Source organism: Volvox carteri (assembly GCF_000143455.1).
Source record: "Volvox carteri f. nagariensis unplaced genomic scaffold VOLCAscaffold_18, whole genome shotgun sequence".
In the NCBI taxonomy this organism is placed as follows: Eukaryota; Viridiplantae; Chlorophyta; class Chlorophyceae; order Chlamydomonadales; family Volvocaceae; genus Volvox; species Volvox carteri.
The window spans coordinates 1294237-1311360 of NW_003307561.1; the positions used below are offsets into that span (position 1 = coordinate 1294237).

The 17124-nt window shown below is 56.6% G+C and overlaps 2 protein-coding genes across 2 annotated transcripts; both read right to left on the minus strand.

Moving 5' to 3' along the window:
* Nucleotides 1-20: 20 nt before the first annotated feature.
* VOLCADRAFT_120876 (uncharacterized protein) lies at nt 21-6463 on the minus strand (the record flags this gene model as incomplete). The annotated part of the gene is made up of 8 exons (XM_002950401.1): nt 21-2373; nt 2776-2914; nt 3406-3839; nt 4404-4504; nt 5006-5222; nt 5600-5862; nt 6009-6160; nt 6351-6463. The coding sequence occupies 8 exons, from the start codon at nt 6461-6463 to the stop codon at nt 1360-1362; spliced, it is 2433 nt and encodes an 810-aa protein (XP_002950447.1). The 3' UTR covers nt 21-1359.
* Nucleotides 6464-14052: 7589 nt separating this feature from the next.
* Nucleotides 14053-17124, minus strand: VOLCADRAFT_60450 (uncharacterized protein; the record flags this gene model as incomplete). Its single annotated transcript, XM_002950402.1, has 4 exons — nt 14053-14192; nt 14632-14942; nt 16049-16214; nt 16800-17124. Coding segments are annotated over 4 exons (942 nt in total), but the record flags the coding sequence as incomplete, so codon positions are not given.

A 17124-nucleotide genomic window follows, 5' to 3' on the forward strand; every position in this document is an offset into this window, starting at 1 on the left:
TTTGGTCATGTCGGGAAAATATGAGCGTTCGCATTACAATGAATATCGAATTCATCAGCTGCGGATTTCGATTATCGGCAAGAGCTTGATGCAAAGCACGTTCAGCGTGACAAACACCACGCGACGCGAATCAGCATGCTCCTCCCAATCGAGCTTCGCATATACCATCACCATCTGCAAATGACAAACTTCCTGTCTTATGCGAAGCTATGCGTTCCAGAACGCAAGGTGCTCAAACCTGTGAAAACTATACGGCATATTCGGACCCGGGAAAGTGTCCCCGGCCGACAAGCTGCTGCGTTTTTGTGCGGCTGCCCTCCTGCAACTGGTTCGGAATCTCAAGAGGGCAAAGATCAGGCGCGTTCCCGCACAGCGCAGGATGCCGATCCGACGCCCCAAATCCATCGACATGCAAGCACAAAAACAACCAACGCCATGAACTGTTGGCGTAACTCACTGTTTGCTCATCTGTCCCCATACAGCACATGGACACCCGCGTGGGTCATGACCACGCACCGCAAACTCCTCTAGCACCCAGAGGACCTCACCCCTAGGTGTCTGCCTCCACAGAGCGCCTTTAAATCGCACATTATCCGGAAACGTTACGTCTACTCTGATCGTCCGTACTGCGTGCTGCTGTAAAAATTTATGTAAACACACGCACCAATGGGACATAAGAATGGTACGTAAAACATGTCACAAGCTCTCTACATACGACGCCACACGCGACCACGAAACATTCCGGACAAGCCCAGACGGCGTATCAACACGCAAAGATCCGAAGTAGGTACCAGAGCTCGCTCTTCAGTAGCGGGAAGCAACGCAGAACCGCTCACGCGCGCACACAGGCCCAGACGTCACGCGCTTCAGTACACATAGAATGGAACCCCGTTCTTCCTGTCATTGCTTTGCATGCTTTTGCGCCAAGGGGTAGGAGCTATAACGTGAATTAATGAACAAACTTCATGAGGAAAAGCACTGTACATCTGCCTCACCCCAACCGCGCATGCCCAGCCCACACGGACATGTAATGGCGGAGCCAGTTGGGAGCCTCATGACAAACCAACGCTACAAACAGCACCCCTGTAGCGAGGTTTTGACCCGCTCTCACGCCGCGGCTGCTAGATGCTTTTACTGCCGCGGCCCAGTCATTTACATGAAGATTCACACTGCATTCCATTCAGGATTTCAACGTCCTCGGACAAAGACAAAAACGCGCATACATTAACAGCGATGATTAAACTCCTCTCTTTCTCTCTTCCCTCCGCTCGTCATTTCTAGAAGCAGAACCTTTCTTGCTTTTCTGACCCCCAGCACCCCTGCAGTGTTTTATATCTCGCGGCCCAATGCGCAGACCTCTTACCAACGCTGCCCAGGAACTGTTCGCCGGAGGGCCTCCAATTGCCTCCGTTGCTGCTGCTGTTGTTGCCGACCCGGAGCCGTGGCCGACGACGTCGCCATCGCAGCAATTTGCTGCTGCTGCTCTGCAGCAGCAGGAGCAGGTGGCTGAGCTGCACTTTTCTCCGTGCGGGCCGCTCGGCCCAATAAGAGTCCTGCACCCGCTACCTTTGCCACTTTCACTGCCAGCAGCGCACAGCGACGCGCCAGCCCGGCCCGCGCACGGCGGCCACCACCCCGCGGCGACTGTGTGCCCTCGCTGCCACCGTTGCCTTGTGCAAAGGACGTTTGCTTCGGTCCCGTCAGCGGATGCGACGACAGCCGGACGACACCCGAGCTGCTGCCCCCCGTTGATCGAGTTTGCAGGCCGTCCACGCTGCCGCTTCCGCTGATCCCAACACCAGCCGCGGAGCCTCTTTGCATTACGTGACCTAGCCCCGACGGGAGCAACGACAGGAGACGCTCCCACGGCCACATCGCCAGCGCGAGCACGCGGTCGGCCTTGTGCGACGACAGCGGCGATGTGCAGACCTCAGACTGCAGTCCACACTGTTCCCCCGCTGCGAGCGCGTGAGATAGCGAGTCCCGGACCGACCGGCCCGCAGACACAGCTGAACGCAGACCGGACTTAGCCGCACCCATAGCCCCCACGATAAGACCGGTGGAGTTGCACCACAGGCTCATGCAGCAGCCTAGTGCGGAGAGCAGCGCACCGCGGCCTCCGCGCCACAGGGCCATGTAGCCCCTGTACAGCAGCACATAGGGACTTGCCAGGCGCCACGGCAAGCCTGATGCCGACGGGAGGCCACCCATGCACGATGCAGCGTCCGCGTCGGCGGCGGCAGCGCGAGCGGCGTCCGCGCCGCGGCCGCAACCCATGGCGACGCCCAGAGCGTCCGTTGCGAGAGGGCGTTCGGGCGGTGGACGCTCCAGGTTGCCGTGAACCCGGGTTAGCAGGTAGTCGCGGAAGGCAGCCTGCGGGTCGGTCAGTTGTCAGAACATCATTGAAGCTGCTACAAGCACAATAGCTACGGGCCATCCGAGTAGTGCGCTCATTTAGCTCTACAATAGTCCGTTCCCTCGCGTGACGGCGGGATGTAAAAGGTCGCATCCACCTATCCATCCAACCAACCAAAATCGCCAATGCATCGATGGTAATACGCGACGCAAACGACGTCGTTAACGACAGCAGTTGTCGCACACAGGTTACAACGTTTCCTTCTACACAAACACCTTAGTCCTAGGCATGTATACGTCCACTAACCAACCATTTGCCTTGCAGGTTGTACGCGTATATGAAACCCTGGGGCCGTAGCTGTCCCCTCTGTAGCCCCTCTGCCTCAGCCTCCGTGCCCTTCCAGACACCCCCACCCTCACCTCAGCCTTCTGCACCATGGGCCATAGCGCCCGGCGAATGCCCAGATTAACAATCCCCGACGGCACGCAGGGGTCCTCAAAGTACACATTCACCACCTCCACGGCCGGGTTCACGGTGTCGAAGATGCCCTTACTGGACCTGCGATAGTGTGCATGTGCAAACACAGAGGAACAGACAACAAGTATCTGCAACCAGCAACCCCTGGTGAGCCATCATCCGGGCCGTTTTATAACGTGTACGTGTACACATACACGTACATACATTACAGTGCTGATTTATGTACATGTCTCCAACCCTGACGTCTCGCGGCTCCGCTCGTTTAACGACGTCACGTCACCACGGGTAGCACTCGCTTTGGCTGTCTCGATGTACGCAGTGCCCCCTTCAAACAAACAAACAAACATATACATACATACCTGATAACATATCCCGAAACGAAATCAGTAACACGTACAGTCCGGCTGCCAGCTGGCGGAGGCGCCGGATGGGTGCAGGCACGGGAGATGCAGTAGCAGCCGCCGTCATCAGGCTTAGCCCAGCACCGCCGCGCGTAAGTGTACTCACGGCTGGCCATGGGCGGGGGAAATTTCGTCCGCGCGTACATGAAGGCCGACCTGCCACCAGCCGACCTGGCATCCGCCTCCGCCAGGCTCACGCCGCAGGGCCCCGCCGCCTGCCTCGCGGCCGACGCGGGTACCAAAGCTGGTGGTGCAATCGCCAACTGGCACGCTACCGACTCGTCCCATGTCCGGCGAAACTCGACATCGTAGGTAAAGTCCGTAATCTGCGCCGTCGTGGCGGTCTCGTACACAGTCTTACTCTTGTACATGAACAAACCCTTGCGGAGATGCCGTCGCCAAGCCCAGTAGTGGAGGCCGGGCTTGTGCTCCTCGACCACGAGTTCCCATCCTAGGCGGTAGGTCTCGGGGCGGTCATAGGGCCCAAAGAGGCTCGCGGGGGCTGATCCTACTGCGGAGGGGCTGCCTGCCTGACTGAGGGCCAGCTCAGCAGAGGCCTCCCCAATCATGGCGCCAAACTGCAAAAGGTGCGCATCCGTAACCACCTGGACGGCAGGGCGGGCAGCAGGGCGGGCGGCAGGCAGGCAAGGCGCAGTGTAAGTCACAGGTGTGAAACCAGTGGTAAGAGGCGGTTGCAGTGTTGTTGGCGTGGTAATCGTGGTGGTGGGGGGGGGAAAGGTCGGGGCAGCAGGCAAGCAATACAGAACGACATCTTCAGTGACGAACAAAGGGGGAACAGCAACGTCAACGGACCACCAACGTTAAGCGGTGCGCGTCTCTCCCCCGCGCCCCCGGGAGCAAGGGCTGGTGGCCATCACCGCCACCTCTTCTCGCCAGGTAGACGTCGCACGGCCAGACCTCGGCCCAGTGCGGTCAACAGGGTTGCATGAGCAACGCGTCAACAGCCGCAGCAAATGGATCTGGCATTTCAAGACATGTCGCGCTCATTTCCAGACAGAGTTGCCCAACCATGGGAGGCGTTATCCACGGGCATATCCCGCTTTCCACTGGATAGAGGGCAACATGTTGACCCGAGTGTCAGTGTTTCGAAAGAGGGCAACCTCACATGCGACGGGCGTACGATACCTCGCAAGTACGACACTGCTCACCTGTCGTACGGCACTGAAGAGCGCGTCGGTCATCTCATGAGACAAGCAATCCACCGCCTGAAAGCCGTTGTAGGACAGAATCTCCAAGCGTTTGCCAGCAGCTACAGGGTCATAGCGACGGCACCCGGACACCCTCAGGATTGAGTGAAATTTCCAAACTGAGAAACTTCCAACTGCAGAACAGCCCTGACACGATGTTTCCCACGCCGGCACATGCCAGACGAAAAGCGCATATACCGGAGCTGCTGCACAACCTGGCGTAGGTTTCATAACATGATATCGCAAAAGACCGCAAGGCAACAAGGAAACAAATCGAAACCTGAGGGAAGAGCAACCTGCGGCAGTGGTGTACATCCTCACCGGGCCCGATCTACACGATATTGGCGCCATTCCAAGCATCACCCTCGGCCATCCCCAACGCCAACACCGTTCACCTTACCAGTGAATTGTAAATAAAAAAAACTCCTCCGTCCCCAGAGGAACTGCCCCTTCCACGCGACCCAGCCCCATCGCATTGCACCGCCAATCATCACGCCACAGCGACGTGTGGCGTGCAGGCACGTACAACACACCCAGTGACGTTTACACCGATAGGCACCTACTGGCGGAGCTCATGCTGGACTCCGAGGGTGCCATCGCCACCAGGTGCTGTCCAGACGTTATGCGGGACATGCTGGGCTGCCAACGGGGACCGCTGGCGCAACCGCCGCTGCCCTTTCGCTGCAGCAAGCCCCGCCGACCGGCACCGCCACCACCCGCGTTCTGCTGCGCACCGGACCGCAGGCTCGAGTCCATCGACAGTCGCGATGACACTATGTCCTGTGACAGGTGGGTGTTCCCGGGGGGACATGAAGATCATCAGCCTGCGAATAGTCGAATGTATGACTACGAGGACGAGCACTTCAAAGGTTAAATCGTGCTTAGGTGCTGCGGAGCCATAATGACCGACCGGCCAGGTGTGAGCCGCACATTAACGGATAGTCGATGTTTCCTTACAGCATATCATACGTACAGCAGGCGTTCACAGTTGCGCGGTTCCTCCCTAGGCGCACTTCCCTTTCTCAAAAGCATCTAAACTCGAGCCAACGAGACGCGGCTCCTCCTCCCCCGCCCTCTTCTACCGCATTACACGCCAGGTTAAGGCGCTGTCTTCCCTGCCGGCCCGTCAGTTCGAAGAAGTAACATTCTGCGCATACCTCTGACTTGGATGAACGGCTGATGAAGCTTCGCCTGCGTGAAAAGTTGGATACGGCAGCGCGCAGCGAGTCCTTCCCACACAGCCTCCGAGCCTGCGCGCGGCCCTCCGATAGCACGCGGCGCAGGCGCTTGAACAAGCCCCCACCCGGTGCGCGCTGCCCACTACTGCCGGCAAAATGCGGTTCAAGTTCGATGCTGTGTGAACCTGGCCCCCGAGAGGGGGTCATATTCTGGATGCTCGGCACTGAACTACCGACAGCTCCTACAATCAGAAAAACAGTTATGCGGGGCCCAACATAAACTCCGTTCTGCATAAGTAGAAAAGCAACGGCATTCCCATGGCTTGCACTCAACGCTACAATAATTATGAGAGCCTGACGTGGCAATTCAGCTACAAGCTACACTCACCTGCAGGTGACGCGCTGGCCATGCGAGTCGTCCTGCTGAGTGCTGGATACAGGAAAAGACCAAGGAATGCCACCATCCATTGCGCAGGACTGCCAAGCTGCAAAGGGACAAAGCGGAAAAGCTTAGTGTCGACGCGGCCCTTGACGCTTGCCCTGTGGAGCTTACCACAGCGATTGACTCCAGAAGCACATAAACGTGCCCGAAGCAGCTGTTGCTGCCCACGCTGGGTACAGCGCTGCACGAGGCACGGGCGGCGCTTTAGTTCATCTTACCAAGCGACTCACACCTGGTTAACTGTATGCAAAATACTGCCAAATCAATGCATGTAATGCCTATACATACCTGGATATTTGGCCTCGACCAGCGAGCACTGCATACAGGAAAAGGACGAGGAGTGCCAGGGGTAACGAAGCCCTCATACCGCCAGGCACAGATACATCCTGCTTTGTGCTCATTGTGTTGCCATACGGGTCTTGTTACCGAGGCACGGCTTCACTATTCAATTGTATGAAATGGCCCTTGGAAAACTTACACTAAACTGTTAGTGCCCAACCTCGCGTTATACCTACAGCAGTTACATAACTCATTTAAAACGTGGTCCAAAAATTGACAGGATGAGTACCTTTTCGTGCCGACGCTTTTGTGACATCAGACACAGCACTTCACCGTACATGGGACGAGACACCTGGCGGGGGTTCTTCCATCATCCCACAGGACAGTAAGTCAAGAAATATAAGCGTGATGCACTATGATTGCCAAAAAATAACATCTCATTTCCTGGGATGCGTATTAATGCAGCAGTTGTCACGGGCCTGCTGCAGGCAAGGTCCCTTAGTGTAATGTGTGAACTTGGACAGTCAAGAGGTTTGCCGAACATGCCTAAACACATGAAAGATTTTATTGTAGTACGGCGCTCTTTAATGCCCTGGAGGATAGCTTTATTGCATTTCCAGCCGATGAGCATGTTGGCTCGTCTAAGCACTATCCTCCATGGCCGTGTAACAAGGAAAAACAGTCGCTTTATCAGTCGCTGTAGCCCTTACGCGATAGCAGAAAAGTACGAACAGCTGTTATAACAACTTCTTACAGTTTAAGGGAGGTCAGGCGACGCTGTTAACATCTTTGATCGTAGGATCGCGTGCCCAAGAGCACCTCCTATCTTACTCGATGCCGTCAGAGAAGGCGTAGCTTGTCGTCAGCTGAGGACTAGCCGCTCGGCACTTGAGCGGAAACAAATTGCTGCAGCTACCGCGCTGGATTGGGCATAATTTAATACCTTACCTGCAACTGCGACCATCTTTTAAAGAGTCGGTATGGTCCAATATGCAACGGCAACATGGCATCGGAGTTGGCAATCGATGCGTCCACAACGGCGATACCTGAGCCTTGGGAGGTTTTCGATTAACCAGACCGAGGGCCCAACTTTCCTACATGCAAAGCTGACCCCAAGCTTGATCAAAAGGAACAAAGAAACCAGTTTCACGCCCTATGATTAAACTCGACCAATCTGAGACGAAATGATTACAATTAGAACCACCGTGCACGCATCCGTAGGCTTACCGTGTCAAAGCATCGATGGATGCCTGCCATCATCACACGCGTCCGTCAGTCCAACATTCAAAATGCATCCAGTCCCCATCCCGGCGTCATAAGCTCGTACACTCCATCCTGATGGACGCACCTTGCGGCGGCGTTAAGCACTCACGCTCGCCATGTAGCCTATCCCTTTCGCTCCAAAACACGAACACCAAAATAGCCACATATCCTCGAAGCATCACGGTCTTGTCCAACCTGCCGCGCGGCCTAGCACACGAACACCGCTACCAAATCCCAAAGGATTCCGAGTCCTACACGTTCCGATTGTAAATGCAAGCCCCGCCAACATCCAGCTCTACGAGCAACAGCATGATCACCAACAGCAGCACCCGGACAACACCACTAGGCAGCTGCGTGCTCCACACAGCCACCAAACAAACATCAAACAGCCTGACAGAACTGACCATGGCCGTGATCGGTAGCCAGCTCAATCTGTCCACCCAGCAAGCAACGCCACAGTAACGGCGGTAACAGCAGTAACATAAGCATCAGCAGCAGCAGGAAAGATGAACCCAAACCAAACTTTCGTTTTTTCTCGTCCTCAAAGGTCCTGTTCGTCCAAGCCACTGGCACATTCAGTTGTCACTCCGCATCGAGAGCACTAGGCTGCCGCCTCGATAAGCGATGATACATACATGCGTGCAAACCCGAAAACAATCCAGACCACTACTTGTAAGACCACAACCCGTAATCGTCCCATTACGCCATGCATCACCTCTGCAGCCTTTCGTCAACTTCGTCAAGACCAAAATGCCTTTTGGGCATATGCTGCCTTCGTCGTCTCTATACAAGGAGGAGCAGTAAAAGGATCAGTCAAATGCCTGTTCGTCGTATCGAACCGGGCCACCGTGCGACTCGGGGCAGCCGTTTCAAAGCGCCACTCAACAGAGTCCCAATGCAACACAACTGAGGCCGCCTTCCAGATGTGAATGATGGCCAAAACCTACATGGTCAACAACTCACAGTACGGTATTGTACGGAATGTGACGATGAAGGTCATCTGCGAATTAGAGACGAATAGACAAATAAGAGACTGCCGCATATGCTGCATAGGTACATCCCCATCGCACCCACATCCCCCAACCCCCACCTTCGCTGACAACCTTAGGAAGGAGACCCAACGAACGACTGACGTGGCTGCGCGACTGATATGTCGGACATAATTAGATCCACAGGACACATATACGCACTTGACGCTGCATCCGCCACCATACATACGATGAGTGCTTCCAGCGGAGCAGTAAGTGCGGGGCTTGCCGCAGCATTCCCCCGGCAATGGACATGCGTCACAGGCCAATACTAGACCAGCACGAGACCGAGCCACCGAATCAGGAGCCCCGTGGGGCGCCACATACATACGGAGGTGGGACGGCGGGACGTCGACAGACGACACACGCCGCCTCAGTTGCAGCGGAGGGATGCACGCAGCAGCAGCAGCAGCAGGCCGCGCACTTTCTGTAAAAAGCCAAGCTGTAAAGCGAGCCGCCAAGCCAAACTGTTTTTCTCTAGTTGAATGTTTGCTTCTACTCACACTGCTTGCCCAACCCAATATGCTAGGCAGATCCTATTCAACCTGCTGTCGCACGACTTGAACGTAACAAACTTTGTAAAAAAAGTTCATTATTGCCCTGCGCAGCAAAAAAGACCGCGGGCGCCGTTGCTGCGGCGTCCAGCGGCAACTGAACGAGTTTGTGCAAGTAAACTGTCCACTTGTTGCTTTTGCAGTTCTGTGTTTCTGTATCTTTGACAGTAGTAACCAGCCCACGGAAGCTGGGCAGCTGTTCCACCGCCACTTTAAGCTTCCAACGTTGTTTAATTCCACGTGGTAAAAAGGCCCAAATCTTGTCGCCGCCGCAACCGGTGGTGCTCCGCCAATGAACACACCAAAGTCCTGAGGCTCCGAACAAAACGCCCGCGCCGCCCATAGAGGATCGCCCCGCCAAGGCCGCGTGCGGTTGGCGAATGAAAAACCGCCGGATGAGGTATTACCCGCCAGTGACCATCATTTTGCGTCCCAACGCCGGTTCCGCACTATACGCCGGCATCATGTCATTAGCGCAGCATGATGACAATGGCCGAGGTGTTATCCGCATCACCGCTCGGAGAGTTGATACCCAAATCCACCGCATCCTGCATGGGCGTACGGCAAATGCATACGGCACTTCAAGGGCACATCCGACAAGCCAACCCACAGCTAAGCTGCAGTCGCCGTTAACCTACACGGCCATCACACGGTCCATCCGCTGGTCACCCGCCTCGCTAATGTATATTTCAGGTGCAAATACAGAGGAGTATGTCCGCAGGTGCATGATCGGCCTCCATAAGAGCAACCGGGGTGAGAACCACAAAGGAAACCGCGCCGCAAGAGCACCGCACATTCCAACAATCTGTTCGCGCCTTGTGCTGCTTCCAAAACCAAAACTCCCCTGCCCAGGGCAGCACCCAGTCGGCAGGCGGCCCCCAAGCCACGTCAGGGCGAGCAGAGCACGTAGCCCCGCACACGCCTATGTGCTGCAAGGCCCCTAGGCCTCAGCATTGCGCATGAGCGGTCAGCGCGGAGGGCCCAACCTCCCCTCCAACGCTACATCCCGGTGCCCGAACGCGGTAGCAGCCAGCACCCATTCCAGCCTTTACCCCTTCTCCTCACCTCCACAAGCATCTTTGCTGCCTGCGCCGCTGTCTTGCCCTCCGCCGCCGCCTCCATCACCCTGTTGACCACCTCCTGGCCGTCCATCACATCCCACACGCCGTCTGAGGCCAGGACCTACACCAACGCCAAAGATTGTGGTGAGGTCAGCCTCGAGAGACAGGAAGCATGAAAGAATAAGCGCGACACCGCCAGAGGGGGGCAAAAGTGGGGAAAGACGAACCAGGAACGAGTGAAGCTGCTGCCAAGAAAAGAGTGAACAAAAAGCAGAACTGACCAGTAGGCGAAGGGGGTGGGTGCACGTGCGCGAGACGCGGTCACCGGTGGAAGTGGCCTCTGGAACCCGAGGCACTGGAGATTACCTGCCCTGTCCTTCCTTCCCTCCTCCCTTCCTTACTTTCCAGGGTACGGAGCCCCCCCCCCAACTCTACGGCCCGCCGTCCGATACACCCCGTGTGTTGCGTGCATTCCCCTATCCCACAAAAGAACTTCCCCCACCTGAACCTGTAATTAGACACTATCACTCAGCACCCCAGAGCATCGACGTGATCGCCGTACTCTTCATCACGGGTCCATGGCCCATCACCATCACCATCCCCATCACCATCCCCATCCACCACCAGCCGGCCGCAGCCACCACTTACCAGGCAACAGTCCTCGGGTTTCGCCTCCAGAGACACGATGTACGGCTCCGTGAGGACGCCGTACTGCGCCATGTGCTTGTGGCCCAGGGCCCGGGTCACCGCAAGCTCGTAGCCGTGCCACGGCCCGGACAGGACCTGCAGGTACCCGTCCCCCGTCGCCCCGTCCTTGACGGTGACTACGCCGGGCTCGGTAGCCTGGCGGCCGCGAGGTGGCGACACGGTGGCCGAGGAAGAGATGGGTGTAAATCCCAAGATGGGTGAAAAGCGACGAGGATTGGAGGGAAGCAGAAGCGGTACGCGTTCGTACGGATGGATGGCCGTACATTATGCAATGTGCGCGCGTTGGGTGTCCCGGCCGCCGCGGCGCAAATACATTCCTGCATTTCCCTGGTGCTGCGAATTCATTCAACCATTTTTATCCCGCGGCCCCCTTCCCCGCGTCTTAAGCAACGTAAAAAAAACCCAGACCCACCACGACCCCACACGGGCCGCCACTCCGCACCCGTACCTTTATCCTTTTGGCTTCCTCCTCGTTATGGCCGTTGTGGCGCATTGTCAAGTTCCGTGACGTGTAGGATGTGCCTGCGAATCAACCCAACGGCCACAACGATATCGCCGGAAGGGGATCCGCCAACGGGAACACATACATACATACACACATACACACATACACACACACACTCTCTCAGGATGTAATGTGATGATGTGAATGTTAAGAGGCACCAGTACGCAAAGAGGGCTAAGAGGGGGCCCCAGATTCCGCCAGAGGGCTGTTAACACCCTCCCCCAACCCCACCAAAATAACTTCTTCTTATTCCCCACAGCAGCGGTAAGTAGCAGTGGTAAGTCGCAGCAACAGCAGCAACGTACAGAGCCCGCGGACCCCTCGCCGGTGTCGCGACGATAAGACGACCCCTATCCTAGGATCATCGGCTACGCTAACAGCCAGCCGCCTCTTTCCCTTCCAAAGCCCTTCATTCACCCTCCCTTTCCAGGCCCCTCCCCCCAAATTCCCATTTGGGCCCGAATCCGGATCCTCTCTACGACATTCACGTCCTGACCCCCCCTGTTTCTTCACCCGTTGCGTGAAAGTGAAAGACAAACAAAGTGTAGCGAGCACCCAAAAACACTCATTCATACACTCGTGCTCGTGATCGTGCTCGTCTCGCGGGTGGGGAGGGGAGGGGAGGGGAGGAAGGACGCACCCGTATCAGACCCCAGTACAGCCGCGCTGTCTCCCACGTTGGCGAGCACCACCGTCCTGCCCTGAATCATGGCACACGTGCACGTGCAACCGAACTCCAACATGCGCTCCGGCCCCGAGCCATTGCGATACACGACGATGCCGCCGCTGGAGGCCAGGGTGTAGGTGGTGGAGCGTCGCCTGGGCAGCAGTAACACCACAACAGGAACGAAGACGGGAGAGAAAAAGAAGGGAGGAAGTGGCGTGGAGTGGAGTGGAGCGTGTCAAGGAGGAGGACATTTCGGAGACATTTCTTGTTATCCACGCCACCGACAAGTTCCATTGGGCACGTCCAATCCTCCCCCGCGCATGGAGGGGGTTTATGCAAACAAAAGACAGGGTTGAATAGCGCCTGGTGCCGTGCTGGGTCTGAGAAGGGTTACTAGTGCTCACCAACAGGGCCAGAGTGTCGTGTACATTCACAGATATACGTACAGTCAGAAAGGAGGAAGGCACGGAGGAGAGAACGTGTGGAAGCGGAAGCTCATTCGGGGATGTGACGACACACGGCACACATGTTGGTAACTGATTCAACCCCGTCCGGTGATTACGCGTGTTTGCTGGTATATGCGTATGTGCAAGTAACGTGGCTGCGTGATGTTCCCGCCCAGTCTGGGGTCCAACTGCAGATCGCCTACCTGTGGCCGCCCATGCTTATAGTCCTGGGCGGGTCGTCGTACAACGACAGGGCCGCTGTGTGGCCTTTCTGGAAGGCAGCCTGCATCAGCTTCTCCGCCTCCCCCCGCATGTCCCTAAGGAGCCTATTTCGCAGGGAGCTGGTGTATAGGTGGCGAACGAGCGTCTTCCCAGCGTAGCAAGCCGCCTTATCGCCAAGGACACCGTGCCCTGTACGAACCCAAGCGAACCGGCTTATCGTGAGAACGAATATTTGAGAGAGGTGGGAGAACGAGGATGGCATATGCTCTGGCGCGTCTGTCAGGGCATCGCAAGGGTTTGCCGTTGGCCTGCGCCCGGTGAGGGCGGCACATACGATTAAGGCACTTGTACGCATGTCAAAGAATTTGGCATATAACTTCATACATAGCAGGCCGCCAAGCAAGGTTTCGGGCTTCCAGCAAAGCCAACACACGTGTCCAACAACACGTTCCTAGACCCCGAGCCTCAACGGTTCACTATGTTAACTAGCAATTATAGTGTAAGAAAATTTCCGCTCAACCTTACCGTCGCAAACCAGAGCTATATACATTTGACGATGCCCCGGCGGAATTTCTCCCGGAGCATAAACTTCTTGCACGACGCAGTAGTCCTGATTTGTGTCGCCATAACGATTACCGGGGCTTGAGGCCCAGCCGACATCCAGCGGCATTTTTGAGGCGTCGAGCCAGGTTTCACCCTCAAGGGCTGTGCACTTAAGGGGTACTCAGCTCAATTTGTGATACAACTGAAGTAGGAAGTTCTTGGTGATAAAGGTGCTAGGGCCACCAACTGCAAGCGCGAAGGTCGGAAGCTGTTCGGGGCTCCTAGAGAGATTGCACAATGCCGGATTCCAATACGTTAACTAGCTTTATCGGTTTGAAATGCAATTGTTATGTTATGGGAGCTCGCGCAACGCTGCGATGAAGCCTGGTGATGATGTCAGTACGGTCGTCCATGTCAACATTCCTCAAGCTCCGCACTAAAGCAACAAGCCGAGATTTTCATGCAGATTGGACAGCCCTGGACTTATTCGTATCACCTGGACACTCGACGGAAGCAATGACGTTTCCGTTCCGTCGATACCGGTACGTCTTACATTCACATCCATCGAATGGCACAATATCAGCACCAGAGTATTGAAAATCATCTTCCGGGAAACCAGGCTTGCCAGCTTGAAAACCCCCGCGTTCCAATATCGCCCTTTCGCCGGTTACTAGGTAGCTACTTAGTTGCACACGCGCGCAGCTGCAGTTATCCTCAGACGGCATTCGGTCGTTGAGGGAGCAGGAAGTTATAAAAAGCATCCTCCACGAAGAGGGGGCCGCCCGCCGCTGCGTTATCGCCGGGTCGCTTCCAGCCAACCCACGTCCCTTGCTGGATCTTTTTCAAATCCTCGCCTGCAAGCAAAATCCAAATAATAGCATCATTAACGTGTGTCCCTTTTCAAACGTATTACCACGCGCCAGCTACGGTGCCTGAACGCGGCAATATGAGCGCCTGTCCTCAGTTGCCTAAGGAATATCTAAGCCCCACGAAATTGTCCTATTCTACCGTTCTCCACTACGGAATCGCCTCCTAAAAAAGTCCTGCAAGGGTCGTTCGTTTCCCAGGTGGCGCAATAGTTGACCTGGACTCCATGCGGGGCCACGTTCTCACGCCCGAGGGTCACGTTCTCACGCCCGAGGGTCACGTTCTCACGCCCGAGGGTCACGTTCTCACGCAACTGCCATATCTTTTAACGGCCTGTCGCCCGTCGACCCCTCTGCATTTCCCTTCCCGTTGAAAAGTGTCCTCCACCCGCGAATTCCCTTCCAGAGCCCGACGGGGCAGGCTCACCGCCAGTGTAGTGGGGGTCCAGGATGAGGAACGCCGCCTCCCCCGTCTGATCGTTGAACGTGACTCCTAACAGCGTGTAAGCCAGCACGCCACCACCGATCATGACGGGCGAGCCCATCGTCGCAAAGTGCGCCGCCAGCTCGCGTGCGTGGCTGGGTATGTCCGACCCCCGGTTGACAGTAAGAATCTTGGAGGTCACCCCCAAGTACTCGTCCAGAATGTACGACAGCTCGATCGCACCAATCCAGTTGCACGAGCCCACGAAGCTGGAAGGTTTGTCTCCCAGACAGGCCAGCACCTGCTGTATGGTCCTGTCGCACACGCGCCACATAATCCAGCGCAGCGTGAAAAACGAACATGGGAGTAACATGGCAGTAATCTCTGCTAATATGATGTGTGAAACAGGGGGGTGTATCTTCGCCCGTGGCAGCTACCCTGCGAAACCCTGCCTTCCCCGGTATTTCGGGGCACCGTCATCCAGTCACCCTAGCCGACTTCTCAGTGGATCGCTCAGGTTCCGCACCCACCACCAGCATCCAACGGAATCTGCCGGGTCGACAGCGGCCCAACTCCATTCCTGGTCGGCTCGCAGGTTAACTTTATCCCAGGTCACCACCGTCCATCAACTAGGGGCGCAATACCTTCCACCATCGGAAGGATTTTTGACCCTAATGGGTATCGATCCCGGGATCTCCCGGGGGCAATGGTCGCGCGTTACCAGTAGTGCCAAACCCAAGTGCTAATACATATAGTCCGTGGCCTCCCGGCTTTGACGGACCCCCCACCCCTTCGTGCGGCACTTGTAACTTGTAACTTGCTAATTAAGAGGGATTGGAGATCTGCCAGCCCCCCGTGGAAGAAGAAGCATTCCCGCATATCAGGCCTGCTGTCCAGCAAAGCACTTGGCTGACCCTGGCTGTGGCTGGGACGACTGGGGCTTACTTAGCCGCAGGGAATGAATCTCGCCGTCCCATCCACCATGTTGCGTTGCAAATACACACAACGCAAACCAAGTGGAGTCAGGTTATAACGGGCATATCACCGGAACTTTTCTCGCAGCGGAGGGGGCCCCCCGGTTCCAAGTACTGGCTCACCAAAAGCCCTCACTTAGAAAAGTAGGGGGACAAACCACCAGAGCATAACCGGACGACCCAGATATAAGGGCGTCGTACAGTAGTACGACAACTCCTGCCGTGTCCCCACAACCCGGCACAACTGTTGCGTGTTTCCCAGACAGCCGTTGAATTCCGCACCTAACTCTGAAGTCCTTGCATTACGCAGCCTAACTTGCGCCGCCTTACACTGCACACTTACACCAAGCCGTTGCCTGGCTCCAGTATTTTACTTAGCTACCCCCAGCCCCACATCCAACAACCGCATGTGCACATATGCATCCAGCAATACGGGGTCACAGCACCTGTGCGACGGGATGGGCTTGCTGGTGTACTTCTGCAGACGGAACCACGAGCATATGGTCTGCAGCGAGCGGTACGCGCAGCCCCAGCCCGCATCGTTGAACCGGTCCTGCATGTAGTGGCAGTACTCGTAGGAGCCCTGCACCAGCACCGAGGTCCCGCCAATGCCTGACACACCACCCGCATGGGCAGGAGGCCCACGGGGGGAGGTGGGGAAACACATGCAGCACACGTGTTATGTCGCGAGGGTGCCACCCAGAGTCATGCCCAGGTTGGGATGTGGGGGATGTGGGGTATGAGGGGGATGAGGGGAGGAAGCAGGAGCAGCGGCAGCAGCAGCCGCTGCCAACAGCAACCCATCCATTGCCCGGGGCCCCCAGAGATGATGCGCCTCAGAGGTTGGACACAATAAACTGACACACCAAGAAGAAGATGAGGGGAAGACATCGGCCTGCTTTTCCAGGGCAGGCACAACGGTAACGTGCACATTCAGTCGCAGATGTACAAGGAGGTAGGGAAGCACACTGCGTTAAAAAAAGCGCGCGCGACGTGCAGCCGTTGTGTATTTCTCGTTGTACGTGACCGGCCGCCCCCGCCGCGGGAGTAAAACACCCAATCCCGGTATGTGGTACGTGGTGCTTCCATCCCACAATGGGAAACACCTGAGAGTTCTTCCCTGTTGGCAAACAAGGTTAACAGGTTGCAGGTCGTCCCAGACCTGCAGATCGAGCAAGCGGAGGAACGGCCCCATACCTGGCGGCGGCGCAAGGCCTTGATGGACGTCGCGCAAACGCACGACCGACCCGCCACCACCACCACCACCGCCGCTGCTGCCATCGTCGCCCGGGCTCGGGCCCAGGTCTACCGCATTGGCGCTCCGCAGCAGCGGCCGATTGGGCGGCAGCCCGAACAGCGCGTGGAGCCTCTGGCGGCTGGCCACCAGTCGCTGCTCGTTGCGCTCCATGTCATCCTCCAAGGACGGGTACAGCACGGTGAGGTGGTGGGAGAGCCCTGGGGGAAGGAAATGGTAGGCGCGAACCTGCACAGTGGTTTCACCCAATAAGAAAATGAAACAACA